We start from the raw sequence: 15,292 nt of genomic DNA on the forward strand, positions 1-15,292 counted from the left end.
TCCTCGCCTTATTGCTTATTTTTGTTGGCTTTGCATAAGATCAGATGGCTGTGGTGTGTAGCCTTATTTGTGGGCTCTCTATTCTGTTCCTTTGGTCTATGTGCCTGTTTTTGTACCAGTACCATGCTGTTTGGGTTACCATAGCCTTGTTGTATAGTTTGAAGTCAGGTAATGTGATGCCTCCAGCTTTGGTTTGTTTGTTTGTTTGTTTGTTTGTTTTCCCCTTAAGATTGCTTTGGCTATTCAGGCTTTTTGATTCCGTATTAATTTTTAAATTGTTTTTCTAGTTCTGTGAAGAATATCATCGGTAGTTTGATAGAAATAGCATTGAATCTATAAATAGTTTTAGGCAGTATGGCCGTTTTAATGATATTGAGTCTTCCTATCCATGAGCATGAAACATATTTTCATTTCTTTGTGTCATGTCTGATTTTTTTTTTTTTTATCTAATAGCAATAGATTTATTAAGTATCCCTGAAAATATAAACACAAATCAGTAAAAAACAAATCCATAAAATGTCAGGCCTGGAGCTGCAATAAGACAGAGACAGGAGCAACACACACGTGTCCTAGGTGGGGAGGATGGGTGTAAATACTGCAGGAGGGTGGCAAGGGAGCCCTAGGGTGAGTGACAAGCTGGTGGGGGAAAGCTGGGGACGCTGTCCACAGCAAGATGGCTCTGGAGGTCAGACACTGCTGGCCTTGGCCCTGGCTGCCACCTGCCCCTCACTCCAGCTGCAAACAGCTTCACTTGGGGCCCTGGGCCTCCAACTCCTCCTCCTCATCTTCAAACATCTCACCCTCCTCCTCGGCGGTAGCGTCCTGGTACTGCTGGTACTCGGACACCAGGTCATTCACGTTGCTCTCTGCCTCAGTGATCTCCATCTCATCCATGCCCTCGCTCATATACCAGTGTAGGAAGGCCTTGCCCTGGAACATGGCCGTGAACTGCTCTGAGATGCTTGAGCAGTTCCTGGATGCCTGTGCTGTTGCCGATGAGGGTGGAGGACATCTTGAGGCTGGGGGGCGGGATGTCACACACATCCACCTTCATGTTGTTGGGGATCCACTCACAAAGTAGCTGCTGTTCTTGCTCTGGATGGATAGCATCTACTCGTCCACCTCCTTCATGGACATGTGGCCCCGGAACACGGTGGCCACTGTCAGGTAGCAGCCGTGGTACTGGTCGCAGGCAGTCATCATGTTCTTGGTGTTAAACATCTGCTGGATGAGCTCGGACACGGTCAGGGCCCGGTACTGCTGGCTGCCCAGGCTTCATGCTGGGCATGAAGAAGTGCAAGTGGGGGAAGGGCACCATGTTCACCACCAGCTTGTGCAGGTCCTCGTTGAGCTGGCCCGGGAAGCGCAAGGAGGTGGTAATCCCGCTCATGGTGGCCAACACCAGGTGGCAGAGGTCCTCATAGGTGGGCGTGGCCAGCCTGAGGGTGCAGACGCAGATGTCGTAGAGAACCTCCTTGTCTATGCGGTAGGTCTCACCTGTATTCTCCACCAGCTGGTGGATGGACAGCGTGGGGTTGTAGGGCTCCACCACCGTGTCTGACACCTTGGGCGAGGGAACTACGCTGAAGGTGTTCATGATGCGATCGGGATACTCCTCATGCACCTTGCTGATGAGTAGCGTGCCCATGCCCAAGGCTGTGCCCTCAGCCAGCGAGTGGGTCAGCTGGAAACCCTACAGACAGTCGCAGTTCTCACACTCCTTCCGCACATCCAGGACGGAATCCACCAGCTCCGCACCCTCTGTGTAGTGACCCCTGGCCCAGTTGTTGCCGGCCCCACTCTGACCAAAGATGAAATTGTCAGGCCTGAAAAAATGTCCAAAAGGCCCCGAGCGGACACTGTCCATGGTCCCGGCCTCCAGGTCGACCAGAATGGCCCGAGGCACATACTTGTGAGAAGAGGCCTCGTTGTAGTAGATGCTGATCCACTCCAGCTGCAAGTCCGAGTCCCCCACTTAGTTGCCGCTGGGGTCTATGCCATGCTCATCACTGATGACTTCCCAGAACTTGGCCCCGATCTAGTAGCCGCACTGGCCGCCCTGAATGTGCACGATCTCCCTCATGCTGGGCGCGTCTGGCACGCGGCTGCAGACGGGCATGGGGGCTGGGCTGGCTGCTGACATCTCTGATTTCTTTGAGTGGTGCTTTGCAATTCTCATTGTAGAGATCTTTCACCTCCCTGGTTAGCTGTATTCCTAGGCATTTTATTCTTTTTGTGGCAATCATGAATGGGATTTCACCCCTGATTTGGCTCTAGGCTTGACCATTGTTGGTGTGTAGGAATGCTAGTGATTTTTTACATTGGTTTTGTATCCCAAAACTTTGCTGAAGTTGTTTATCAGCTGAAGGAGTTTTTGGGCCAAAACTGTGGGGTTTTCTAGTTATAGAATCACATCATCTGCAAATAAGGATTGTTTGACTTCCTCTCTTCCTATTTGGATGTCCTTCATTTTGTTCTCTTTCTTGATTGCCCTGGTCAGGACTTACAATACTATGTTGAATAGGAGTGGTGAGAGAGGGCACCCTTGTCTTGTACTGGTTTTCAAGGGGAATGTTTCCAGCATTTGCCCATCTAGTATGATGTTGGCCATGGGTTTGTCATAGATGTCTCTTACTATTTTGAAGTATGTTTCTTTAATACCTAGTTTATTGAGAGTTTTTAATATGAAGGAGTGTTGAACTTTATCGAAAACCTTTTGTGCATCCATTGAGATAATAATGTGGCTTTAGTTTTATGTGATGAATCACATTTATTGATTTGCGTATGTTAAATCAACCTTGTATCCTGGGCTTGAAGCCTACTTGATCGTGGTGGATTCACTTTTTCATGGGCTGCTGGATTTGGTTTGCAAATACGTTGTTGAGGATTGTTTGCCTCAATGTTCATCAATGATAGTGGCCTAAAGCTTTTGTGTGTGTGTGTGTGTCTCTGCCAGGTTTTGGTATCAGGATGATGCTGGCCTCATAGAGTGAACTGGGGAGCAGTCCTGCCTCCTGAATTTTTTGGAATAGTTTTAATAGGAATGGTACCAGCTCCTCTTTGTACATCTGGTAGAATTTGGCTGTGAATACATCAGGTCCTGGGTTTTTTTTTTTTTTTTTTTTTTGAGATGGAGTCTCGCTCTGTCGCCCAGGATGGAGTGCAGTGGCCAGATCTCGGCTCACTGCAAGCTCCACCTCCCGGGTTCACGCCATTCTCCTGCCTCAGCCTCCTGAGTAGCTGGGACTACAGGCGCCCGCCACCTCGCCCGGCTAGTTTTTTTTTTTTTTGTATTTTTTAGTAGAGATGGGGTTTCACCGTGTTAGCCAGGATGGTCTCGATCTTCTGACCTCGTGATCCACCCGTCTCGGCCTCCCAAAGTGCTGGGATTACAGGCTTGAGCCACCGCGCCCGGCCAGGTCCTGGGTTTTTTTCTTTGTACATCTGGTAGAATTTGGCTGTGAATACATCAGGTCCTGGTTTTTTTTTGTTGTTGTTGGTTGGTAGGCTATTCATTATTGATTCAACTTCGGAGCTCATTATTGGTCTATTCAGGGAATCAACTTCTTCCTGGTTCAATATCTGGTGTGGCATATGTATGTGTTCAGGAATTTATCCATCTCTTCTAGGTTTTCTAGTTTGTGTACATAGAGTTGTCCATGGTAGTCTCTGATGGTTATTTGTATTTCTGTGGGGTCAGTGGTAACATCCTGTTTGTCTTTTTTTTTTTTTTTTTTTTTTTTTTTTTGTGACAGAGTCTCACTCTATTGCCCAGGTGGCACAACCTCCACTCACTGCAACCTCCACCTCCTTGGTTCAAGTGATTCTTGTGCCCTAGCCTTCCAAGTAGCTGGGACTACAGGTGCGTGCCACCATGCCCAGCTAATTTTTATATTTTTAGTAGAGATGGGGTTTCACCATGTTGGCTAGGCTGGTCTCAAACTCCTGACCTCAAACAATCCACCCACCTCAGTTTCCCAAAGTGCTGGGATTACAGGGTGAGCCTCTGCACCCACCTCCCTTTGTCATTTCTAACTGTGTTTATTTTGATGTTCTCTGTTTTCTTCTTTATTAATCTAGCTAGCAGCCAATCCAACCATTTTCATCCAAGTATAGGCTTTACCAAGGTAGAATGCTGTCCTGCCCAGGAGGGCAACCACTTTCGGAAGGCTCTGGAAAAACCTGATCCTCAGGTCAGTCTACCTGTGAGGATCTGGGGTGTGCGTGGAGGGTCCTTCAGCCTTCCTCCTCCCCTGGGCCAAGAAGGAGAATGGAGAAAAGGTGCCTAACAGGTAGATCTTGCAGGGAGTAATCGCCCAAATCATCTCACTCAATGCATTGATGAGCTGATGGAAAATAGTTTCTTGCTTGTCTTCGCAGTCACTTATATAAGAAGAACCTTGATGTGACCAAGATCCGGAAGGGAAAGCCTCAGCAACTTCTCAGAGTGGACGAGCATGACTTCAGCATGAGGCCCGCCTTCGGAGGTAGGAATGTCCATCCTTTGTGCCAGGTGGGATGTTGGCCCCAGGGATGTGAGGTGCTGCCCTCTCTGGCTCCCTCTGGCACAGCCCTTCCTCAGACGCTGCAATTTTCCCACTCAGATAAACCCGACTCCACTTCCTGAGTCCCTAATTTTCCCAAGGAGAAAAGAGCAGGAAGTGGTGGAGAGGGCCGTTGACTAAAGACGGCCGGCCAGTGACTAAGCCATTCACATTCACAAAGGAGATGGGCCCTGTGGCTGCCAACTTTTTTGTCCTACAAAAATAAGAGCAGGCAAAGGAATCAGGACACAAAATAGCTCCTCTGTCATTTTTATAGAGGAAGAGGCCCATGAAGGCAGAGGTGCCCAGGATCCTGAAAAGCCCTAGCATGGCCCTGTCGCTGCACTATTTTGGCACATGTATGTGTGTCTGGGTGTGGGTGGAATTCCAAACATGGCATTGTAACTTTGTGGCCATGACTAGCTGGGAGTTTACTGTTTTGATGGAGTCACCTGTTTTCCAAAGCAGCAACAACAGCTTAACGCATTACAAAGACTCCTCGCACAACTGCCCCCAAAGGTGCTCTGCTACTCTTGGGGTCAGGGAGGGGAGGCATGGCCAGTGGCTGTCCTTCCCAGGAACTAGAGAAATGCTATGGAGAAGGGGGGAAATGTCTTAGTCAGTTCTGGCTTTCACACAAAACGCCATAGGCTGGGCGGCTTATAGACAATGGAAACGTATTTCTCATGGTTCCAGAGGCCGGAAGTAAGATCAAAGTGCCGACAGGTTCCATGTGTGGTGAGGTCCCACTTTCTGTTCATCTGTTCATAGACGGTGCCTTCTCACTGTAGCCTCACATAGTGGGTGGGGCAAGGCAGTTCTCTGGGGCCTTTTTTTTTTCTTTGAGACAGTCTCGCTTTGTCACCCAGGCTGGAGTGCAGTGGCGCTGTCTCCTCCGCTCACTGCAAGCTCCGCCTCCCGGGTTCATGCCATTCTCCTGCCTCAGCCTCCCGAGTAGCTGGGACTACAGGCACCCACCACCACGCCCGGCTAATTTTTTTGTATTTTTAGTAGAGACGGGTTTCACCACGTTAGCCAGGATGGTCTCGATCTCCTGATCTCGTGATCCAACCGCCTTGACCTCCCAAAGTGCTGGATTGTAGGCGTGAGCCACTGTGCCCAGCCTGGGGCCTTTTTTATAAGAGCACTAATCCCACTGGTGAGGGCTCCACCCCTAGGGTCTCATCACCTTCCAAAGGGCCCACTTCCTAGTACCATTCTATTGCGGGTTAGGACTGCAACATACGCATTTGGCAGGGACATAAACATTCAGGCCGTAGCAGCTGGGAAAGGAGTCAGTCATCTGCTCTGACTAGGCAGAGAGTGGGGTAAGAGTAGCAGAATGTATGAGATCCCTGGGCCAACTTTTCTCTCCTCTTGGGGAAACTGAGGCCCCAAGAATTTCAGATGATGAACCTTGGCCAAGACAGACCCAGGCAGGCTGGCTTTCCTTTCTCCTTTTTCTCTGCCCTTGATCCTCTAGTAGGTCCCATCGTTCTGGGGCAGTAAAAAAGGAGTGGCGGTGACTCCCAGGCAGGTCACCAATCCTTTGAGTCTCCATTTGTTTGTTTATAAAATGGGGAGAGTAATCCCCATGTATGGGGTTCTTGTCCAGATTAAACATGATAATGTATGTAAAGCCCCTGACAGACATTTGTTCCTGTCCCCTCTGAAAAACCCAGCTGTCAGATCTTCCTCTTGTGTGACTGTTAAGGGATTAAGAAATTAATTTATCCCAGAGGCCTACGCATTTTAAAAGGCCTCAAAGCCTCCCACTAAATTCCCTGAGCTCTGACACCTGCTAAGCAGAGGGAGAAAAGCAGGTGGCAGATTACAGGCCTGTGACTCATCTCCCTCCCAACCGCAACCTGATTGACGTCCACGGAAGGTCAAGAAGAGGCCACCATATTTCTGGTAGCTCTTGGGTTTCCTCGGGGGTTTGTCATGGGCAAGCCTGCCAAGGAATTTTACAAAAATAAAGTTATACTAATAAGCAGCTTTAAAATAGCTGCATCTGCTCCAGGAAGTCTGAGCAAGCCGTCCCCAAAAGCGGGAAGCTCCACTTTTCTTGCCCAGCAACAGTTGAGAGTACAGAGGGGTACAGTGGCTAGGAATCGCAATAACCAACAATAACATGCATGACAACTACCACTTTTTTTTTTTTTTTGAGACAGAGTTTCACTTTGTCGCCTAGGCTGGAGTGCAGTGGCGCAATCTCAGCTCACTGCAACCTCTGCTTCTCAGGTTCAAGCGATTCTCCTCCCTCAGCCTCCTGAATAGCTGGGATTGCAGGCATGTGCCACCATGCCTGGCTAATTTTTTTGCATTTTTAGTAGAGACAGGGTTTCACTATGTTGGTCAGGCTGGTCTTGAACTCCTGACCTCAAGTGATCCACCCGCCTCAGCCTCCCACACCCAGACACACACACATGTGCCAAAATAGTGCAGAGGCAGGGCCATGCTAGGACTTTTGACGATCCTGGGCACCTCTGCCTTCATGGGCCAATTCCTCTATAAAAATGACAGAGGAGCTATTTTGTGTCCTGATTAGGTAGTGTGCCCTGGTTAGAACCTCCAGGGGCACAGGGTTTCTCCTCCTTTTGTTAGGAGAAATGCTGCAATTCTGATTTTTATTTATTTTATTTTATTTATTTGAGACAGGGTGTCGCTCTGTTGCCCAGTCTGGAGTGCAGTGGCAGGATCAGAGCTTACTGCAGCCTCAACTGTCCAGGCTCAGGTGATCCTTCCACCTCAGCCTCCTGACTAGCTGGACCCAGGAAGTTGTGTGCCTGGGGCCCACAACAAAATGTTTTTGCTTTATCTTAAAATAAGAAAAACAAAGTGCTGGGATTACAGGCATGTGCCACTGTGCCCAGCCACAACTACCACTTTCATAGTGAGTTTTTTTGTGTGCCAGACACCGTTCTAATCAAGGTACATATATATATAATCTTATTTTAATCTTCTCATCAATTCTATGAAGTGGATACTATTATTGTACCCAGATGAGGAAACTGAGGCACAGAGAGGTAAAGTAAATGTCCCAGGTCAGCTGAGATTGGACCCCCCCCGCCAAGCTGGGTCCCTTTCTTGTCTCCTACTTGCATGTCTCGAGGCAGAGCTGACATACCCATTAGGTGGCATAAGCACACTGCCTGGGGCCCACAATAAAATGTTTTTGCTTTATCTTAAAATAAGAAAAACATACTTTTAAGCAGAAGTTGTTTTAATATATACTATTAATATGTTCATCATTAAACCAACACAATTATAAAATATGTTTTTTTGATTTTTTTTTTTTATAGAGGAAGAGGCCCATGAAGTAAAAGTGCCCAGGGTCCTCAAAAGTCATAATGTGGCCGTGCCTCAGTGTGGTCTTTTGTGGGTGTGTACTGGGTGTGGGTGGTATTCCGAACAACATGTACCTTTTTACCCAAGGCTGGTGATGCTATCAGGAGCCTGGGCCATCACCTGGTCAGTACCTTCAGTATGTAGAAGAAGAGCCTGGGGTCCCAGGAGTTAGGTGATGGCCACAGAACAGCCAGAAGCAGAACTTAGGTTTCTTTTGTGACATCAGCTGCAAAACCGAAAGCCTTAGGAAAATACTCCCACCAGGAGCTAGCTCTCAGGAATTGCAGATGAAATCCTGCCATGTTCCCAGAAACCCTGACTCTGAGGAGAAATGCTGCAACACACCACAGTCCCCATCAGGCTGCTCCTTCCTCAAGCCAGTTCCAGGAGCAAAGTGGACTTCTTGCGGTTTGACCACTGCATCTTCTGGGCCCTTCTGCGGGGCCCTCCAGAGTGTGGAGGGTCAGGACTGCTCCCTGCCCCTGCCTGGGTAAGCTTCTGACCCTGGGCAGGGCTCTGACTTTGGGGGAGCTGCTAAGGAAAGAGGCATCACCTTCCATAGAAGTCAAGATCTCAGCCACACAGCATAGGTGGGGGCCACTCCTCCTTCCTTCCAGCCTCCTCCCCATGGCAGTTGGTCCTCTGGGCCCTTCTGATCTCCTGCAGGGCTTTCCTGGATGCCCAGATGTCAGTTGGATGAAATGGAGGGAGGAGAGCACATAGTGAGGTACCAGGGCTCCCTGCCTCCATGAGCCCATAAATAAGACACCCAGAGTTCTGGCCAGTCAGGCAAGATGGGATGATTGCAGGAACAATGATCTTTATAACCTGTACCCTATGGGAGCACCTGAAGGTGACTTAGAGACAAGAAACCTTCCCTGCAGGTGCTCCTGGGTGTCCCCATTTCACTCAGTGCCTCATGGGTAGGTCTCTGTGAGAAAGGAGGCTGCACAGACAGCACATAGGTGACTCTGTGCAGGTGATAGAAGGTGTCTAATTGCCTGGAAGCAGCCCCTGACAGGCTTCTAGTTAGAAGCAGAAACTGGGCCCAACCCACCCAAAGTGCGGGCCCAGCCTAACACCGCCTTCCAGTAGCACACACCACACTAAGCAGGTCATTTGAGCAATGATGTCCCTCAATAGCCTCAATACTGTTGTGGACTACGTCCTCATTCCCATCTTATTTCTCTAAGAGGGGCTTCCTATGGAATGGTGTTTAAAAGTACTTGATAGAGGCTGGGTGTGGTGGCTCACACCTGTAATCCCAGCTCTTTGGGGGGTTGAGATGGGTGGATCACTTGAGGCTAGGAGTTTGAGACCAACCTGGCCAAAATGATGAAAACCCATCTCTATTAAAAATACAAAAATTAGCCTGGTGTGGTGGCACATGCCTGTAGTCCCAGCTACTTGCATGGCTGAGGCATGAGAATTGCTTGAACTCAGGAGGTGGAGGTTGCAGTGAGCCAAGATTGCATCACTGGGCTCAATTGCTCCAGCCTGGGCAACTGAGTGAGACTCTGGCTCAAAAACAACAACAAAAAGTTGTCATGCTCAGTCTATACCCCAGACCAATTAAATCAGAATCTCTGGGGGTGGGACTCAAACACCAAGTTTTTAAACAAAATATTTTTTTAAAAATTAAAAGTAGTTGATAGAGAAGAATCAGCTTAGGACTAGATACCCCTTGGGTGACCTTTTTAGTCTAGAAAGAGAAAAGATTAAAAATCTGTCAGCTTCCTAATAATCCCATGGATCAGTTGAAACAAAAATACCTTGTCTAAGCAACCAGCTGTTTGATTAGGTAGTGTGCCCTGGTTAGAACCTCCAGGGCCACAGGGTTTCTCCTCCTTTTGTTAGGAGAAATGCTGCAATTCTGATTTTATTTTATTTTATTTATTTGGACAGGGTCTCGCTCTGTTGCCCAGTCTGGAGTGCAGTGGCAGGATCAGAGCTTACTGCAGCCTCAACTGTCCAGGCTCAGGCGATCCTTCCACTTCAGCCTCCTGAGTAGCTGGGGCTACAGGCATGCACCAACATGCCTGGCTAATTTCTTACATTTTGTGTACAGAGAGGTTTTCACCATGTTGCCCAGGCTGGTCTCGAACTCCTGGGCTCAAGTGATCTGCCTGCCTTATGAGCGTGAGCCACTGTGCCCAGCCCTGATTTTCTTTTAAATTTCATTTTTAAAATTGTGGTGAAATACATAATATAAAATTGACCCTTTTGACCATTTTTGAGTGTAGAGTTCAGTGGCATTAAGTATATTCACATTGTTACACAACTATCACCAGCATCCATTTCCAGAACTTTTTTCATCTTTCCAAACAGAAACTCTATATTCATTAAACGAGAATTCCCTATTTCTTTCTCACCCCTCCAGCCCCTGGCAACCACCATTCAACTTTCTGTCTCCATAATTGACTATTCTAACTACTTCATAGAGGAATTATACTACTTTGGAGTGGCTTTTATGACTGGCATACTTCAGTTAGCATAATGTCTTCAAGGTACATGTTGTAGCATGTGACAGAATTTCCTTTTTTTAAAGGCTGAATATTCCACTGGATATGTCTACCACATTTTGTGTATCCATTTATCAGTTGATTGACATTCGTGTTGTTTCTTCTTTTTGGCTATTGTGAATAGTGCTGCTATGAACATGGATGTGCAAATATCTGTTCAAAGTTCTACTCTTGATTCTTTTGGAAACATACCCAGAAGTGGGATTGCTAGATCATATAGCAATAGATGAGCATATATATATATATATATATATATATATTTATTTATTTATTTATTTATTTATTTTTGAGAAACCACCATGCTGTTTTCCACAGTGGCTGCACCATTTTACACTTCCACCACTACAATGCTGATTTTTAATTCAAACTGCATAGATGGGAGGTACAGAAGGGATATAGTGTCATCATGGAATCTTTTGAAATATATCCAAGGAGCTCATCAAAATGACCAGAAATAAATGGAGACAACAAAGGTCAGATTCTCCAACCAAAATGGTTTTGTTCATAAGACACATATGTATTTTTTGAGCTGCTCCTAGGTGTTGGGCAGTCCTTGGCCCTATGGACCCAGTAGGGAGCAAGACAGACACAGTCCTTGGAGTTTATGCTTTAGTTGGAAGACCAGTTTAATGAAATCCTCATGTGGAGACGTCAAATTGTGAGGACCACTGGGAAGAAAAGGCTGGGGAGCTGTTGGGGTACAGAGCAGGTTCTGATCAGGGGCACAAGGGAAGGGCGGCCCTGGGGAAGAGCTGCCCTTGCCTGGGAAGCTCGTACTGTTGGAACTGTTTTTACATTAAATTACTTTGCACAAAATGAAATATTGTTCTCAAGAAGCTGATGGTCTACTGGGGGGAAACAGATAAATGATGAAGTGCTATCAAGTATGACAGAAGTGATGTAGGGTGTCTCTACCGATGGAGTAGGAGAAAGGAGGGAATGGTCAGTTCTGCCCGGAGAGGAGATCACAGAAGTTTGCATCCAGGCAGTGACACTGCAGTGAGTCTGGAAGGATACCCAGTGGGTGAGCACCAGCGGTGAGAAGGCAGGAAGAAGGATACACTCTGGAGCAGGAAGCGGTGCAGTGTCAGGGGGCAGGAGCAGGTCCACGTGGCTGGATTATGTCTAGTGTATGCGTGTGTAGACAGGAGGGAGTGCAGGGCAGGGGCGTACCAAGAGGAGGCTGGAGCAATGGGCAGCGCTGCTCTGGGAGGGCTTTGCTGAGTTCAGACTCTTGGCAGCACAGCCTAAGCTGAGGAGCAACAGGATGCATCTTGGGCTTTAGGAAGCTTACTGTGGGTCTGCATGGAGGAGGCTAGGGGGGCTGAGGATGGATGCAGGGCACGGGCTGGGCCCTTCAGGGATGCTCCAGGCTACAGCTGATGAGGGGCTAAGACCACAGAAAAAATTGGAGGGACCTGAGAGATGCTACGGAGGGAAGAGAGCCAGGTCTTGGTATCCCACAGAATCAGAGGAACCTGGGGCACCTCCTGAGTGTGTGACCTGGGTGAGGCCATTCACCGAGATAGAGCACTGAGGAAAAGCAATGGCAAAAGGATATAGTAACAGGAAGCAGCCGGCATGCTCCAAGGGGTCATTGAAGAGAGCCTAGTGAAGGTGCATTTACAGAGGCATGGGCAGGGTCAAGGTAAACTAGCAGCTGTGGCAAAACCCGAGAGGCTATGAAGACTGTGGAGCCATTGTCAGGCTGGGCCTGAGCGTGAGAGGAGGAAGCAGTTACCTGAGCCTGGAAAAGAGCTGTAGCTGTCAGAAAAAGCTGCCCAATGGGAGCTGTGGCCTTCAAAAGGAGGACACAGCCCGTAGCTGGGCCAACAGTGATGCAGGAGAAGCCATTCTCCTCATCCTCCTCCTTCCTTCCAATACCTCCTGCCTTCTGATACTGACTGGCACCTTCATTGGCAGAACAAAGCAGGAGGTGGAAGGCAAGGACCTGTTGTCAGTGGCAGCCTCAGACCCAGGCAAGAGGGGCCCTGCTTGGGCCACACACACGGCTCAGAGTGTCGAGTCTGTGGGGCCCAGGGGAGATTGCCCACCTGCTGTTCCTGCCCTTGCCGGCCACACTTGGGTACTGGGCCCCAGGATCACTGTCTACACAGCCCAAGCCTGCCTCCAGGGCCTGTGCATGCCTATTCTCCAGGCAAGCCCCTGAGGGCACTGCTGTATTGTCTGTGCCAACCCCTGGTCCTGAGAGGTGGCCGGGGATGGCTGTTTCAAGGGGTGTGAATGGCTTAAATATGTGGACAGGGTGACCACATGCATGCACAGAGGCTCTTCCCTGTGCAGGGACCTGCTGTGGCAGGAAAAGAAGACAGACAGCTCATGCGCTGGGCCCAGTCTCCCTGTGCTGCCACACACCAGCCTGTAATTCCGTGGAGTCTGCAAGTTCTGAAGCTGGACTGAGCCATTATCAGCTGATAGGAAGGTGTATTTGTCAAAACAGCAGGATGTGGGTATACATCATTTTACAGTTTGTTTTTAGAGACAGGGTCTCTAAAATGCTGATGGGCCTCATGGGAGGTGTTTGGGCCATGGAACTCCACTTGGCACTGTTTTTTCTCTTGGTAATGAGTTGAGTGAGTTCTCACTCTCAAGAGACTGGATTATTTCTCTCACGAATGAAAGAGTTCCCATAAGAGCAGGTTGTTATAAAGCAAGGTTGTGCCTTGGTCCCTGCACACACCCACTTCCCCTTCTGCTTCTCTGCTATGTTGTGACGCGGCACGAGGCCCTCACCGGAAGTCAAACAGATGTGGGTGCCATGCTCTTGGACTTTCTGGCCACCAGAATCATAAGATTAATGTACTTCTTTTCTTTATAAATTACTCAGCCTCAGGTATTCTCTTATAGCAACACAGAATGAACTAAGACAAAGCCCTTGTTGATTTTGCCTCCTCCTCACCCTTCCCCTTCCAGATCCATCAAGTTATATCAATCCATCCGTCAGACTGTAATTCAGATCTGCCCCTTATTCCCCCTGCTCTGGTGTGGCCCCCATCCCTTACACCCATGTTCTCCACATGATCTTGGAGGGTGAAGGAATCCTAGCTACACCCTCTCTGACAAAATCTTATCCTTAGTATTTAATTTAAATCATAATTAATTCAAATTCAAATTAAATTCTCTCTTTAGGGAATGATAATGATAAAGTTGAAAATATTGCCATCCCCCAACACCATGGCCTTAATCTTCCAGCATCACCTCTGGCTCTGCCATATCTCCTAGTCAGGTTCACTTTCCAAACACCCCTTCCTCAGCACTGCTCCCTCTGAAGCGTCAGGGCTTCCCCTGTTCTATAGGATGCAACACCTCTCCTCAGCCTGGCCCACTGCCTCCTCTGCTCACTTCCTCTCTCCTCCCAGACAAGGCTTCTTCTCTCCTAGCATGCTCTCTGGCCCTGCACATCTGTGCTTCTTTCTGCCTGTGAGCATTTGTTCACAGCATCCCACTGCATGGTCTTGCTTCTTCTGATGGACTCACCATGCCTACAGCCCAGCTTAATCTCTTTCCTCTTACATGAAGCATCTCTCGGCTGTTTTGAACTCAGTATATGACTTTTTCCTTTGACATCATTGATTCATTCTTTCATTCACTTATTGGTTAATTAGTTTGTTCACAGTGTAGTGATTGAAAACATTAGCTGGGCACAGTGTCTTACACCTGTAATCCCAACACTTTGGGAGACTGAGGCGGGAGGATCGCTTGAAGCTGGAATTTGAAACCAGCCTGGGCAACACAGTGAGACCTGTATTATTTACCAAAAAATAATTTTAAAAAATTAGCTGAGCTTGGTGGTGCACACCTGCAGTCCTAGCCACTTGGGAGGTTGAGGTGGGAGGGTCACTTGAGCCCAGGAGTTCAAGACTTGCAGCGAACTATCTGTACTCCAGCCTGAGCAACAGAGTAAGATGCTGTCTCTAAAAATAAAAATAAAAAAACATGGACACTGGGTTTCTGGTTATCTACTCCTGCATAATAAGCCACCCTAAGACAGTGACTTAAAATAACAGGCATTTATTTATTTGCTCACAAATTGGATTGACTGGGCTCAGCTGTGCCATTCTCACTGGGGCTGTCATGCAGTTGTAGTCAGATGGTGGCAGTTGATGGGGTCCTCTCGAAGGTGGTTTCATGCTTGCGTCTGCTGCCTGGGCTGGCAAGACCGCAAAGCTAGGACTCCTCAGGCATCCTGGCATCATCCCCCCCTGCTCTCTCTCACTGGTTTCCTCCTTTTCCATTCTCTGGTTCCCCTTTCTCTGATCCCCTCTAACCCTCCCTTTTTTGTCTCTGCCCCGCCCCCCATCCCAGTGCTTTTCCCCATTGGTCCTCCCCTCTCTGGTTTCTCTGTGATCTCCATGGCAGCTGAAGAGAAACCAGCATATGGAAGTTTGTAGCCATCATCATTCCTGCTAAATTCTGTTCATCAAATTGATTACCAAGTTCCACCTAGGTTCAAGGGGAGGGGAACTAAACCTCTTCTCTTGCTAGGAGGGTTAAAGAATTTGCAGAGATGTTTGAAAACCATCGCACAGAGGCAATACTACCCTGGAAAGTCCAAATCTCAGCTCTGTCTCTCACTGTGTGGCCTCAGGCATGTTCTTGAGCCTCTCTGTTCCTTAATTGCCGCATAAAGTAGGGATAATAATAGTACCTCCTGCAGAGGGGAGTTCTAAGAGTTAAGTGAGTAATGCGTGTGACATCTCTAGCACAGTACATGGCATATAGGAAGTTCTCAGTAAACAATATTTGTATTTATTAAGAATGTTCTGCATAACACAGGGCAGTGATTAAGCGCAGGGCTCTGGACGTAGACCACTGGGGACAGCTCATGGCTATGCCTCCCTTTAGCTGGGGACT

The 15,292-nt window shown here is 48.1% G+C and overlaps 1 protein-coding gene and 1 pseudogene across 1 annotated transcript in view; one reads left to right on the top strand and one right to left on the bottom strand.

Moving 5' to 3' along the window:
* GABRR2 (gamma-aminobutyric acid type A receptor subunit rho2) overlaps positions 1-15,292 on the top strand; it is a 57,124-nt gene that overhangs the window by 11,469 nt on the left and 30,363 nt on the right. Inside the window, exon 2 of the mRNA XM_008006596.3 lies at positions 4,381-4,487. Within this exon, the coding sequence (XP_008004787.1) occupies positions 4,381-4,487 (107 nt within the window). The remainder of the gene's footprint in view (positions 1-4,380; positions 4,488-15,292) is intronic.
* LOC103240099 (tubulin beta-3 chain pseudogene) lies at positions 561-2,083 on the bottom strand (annotated as a pseudogene).

The sequence above is a fragment of the Chlorocebus sabaeus genome, chromosome 13 (assembly GCF_047675955.1).
Source record: "Chlorocebus sabaeus isolate Y175 chromosome 13, mChlSab1.0.hap1, whole genome shotgun sequence".
NCBI lineage: Eukaryota > Metazoa > Chordata > Mammalia > Primates > Cercopithecidae > Chlorocebus > Chlorocebus sabaeus.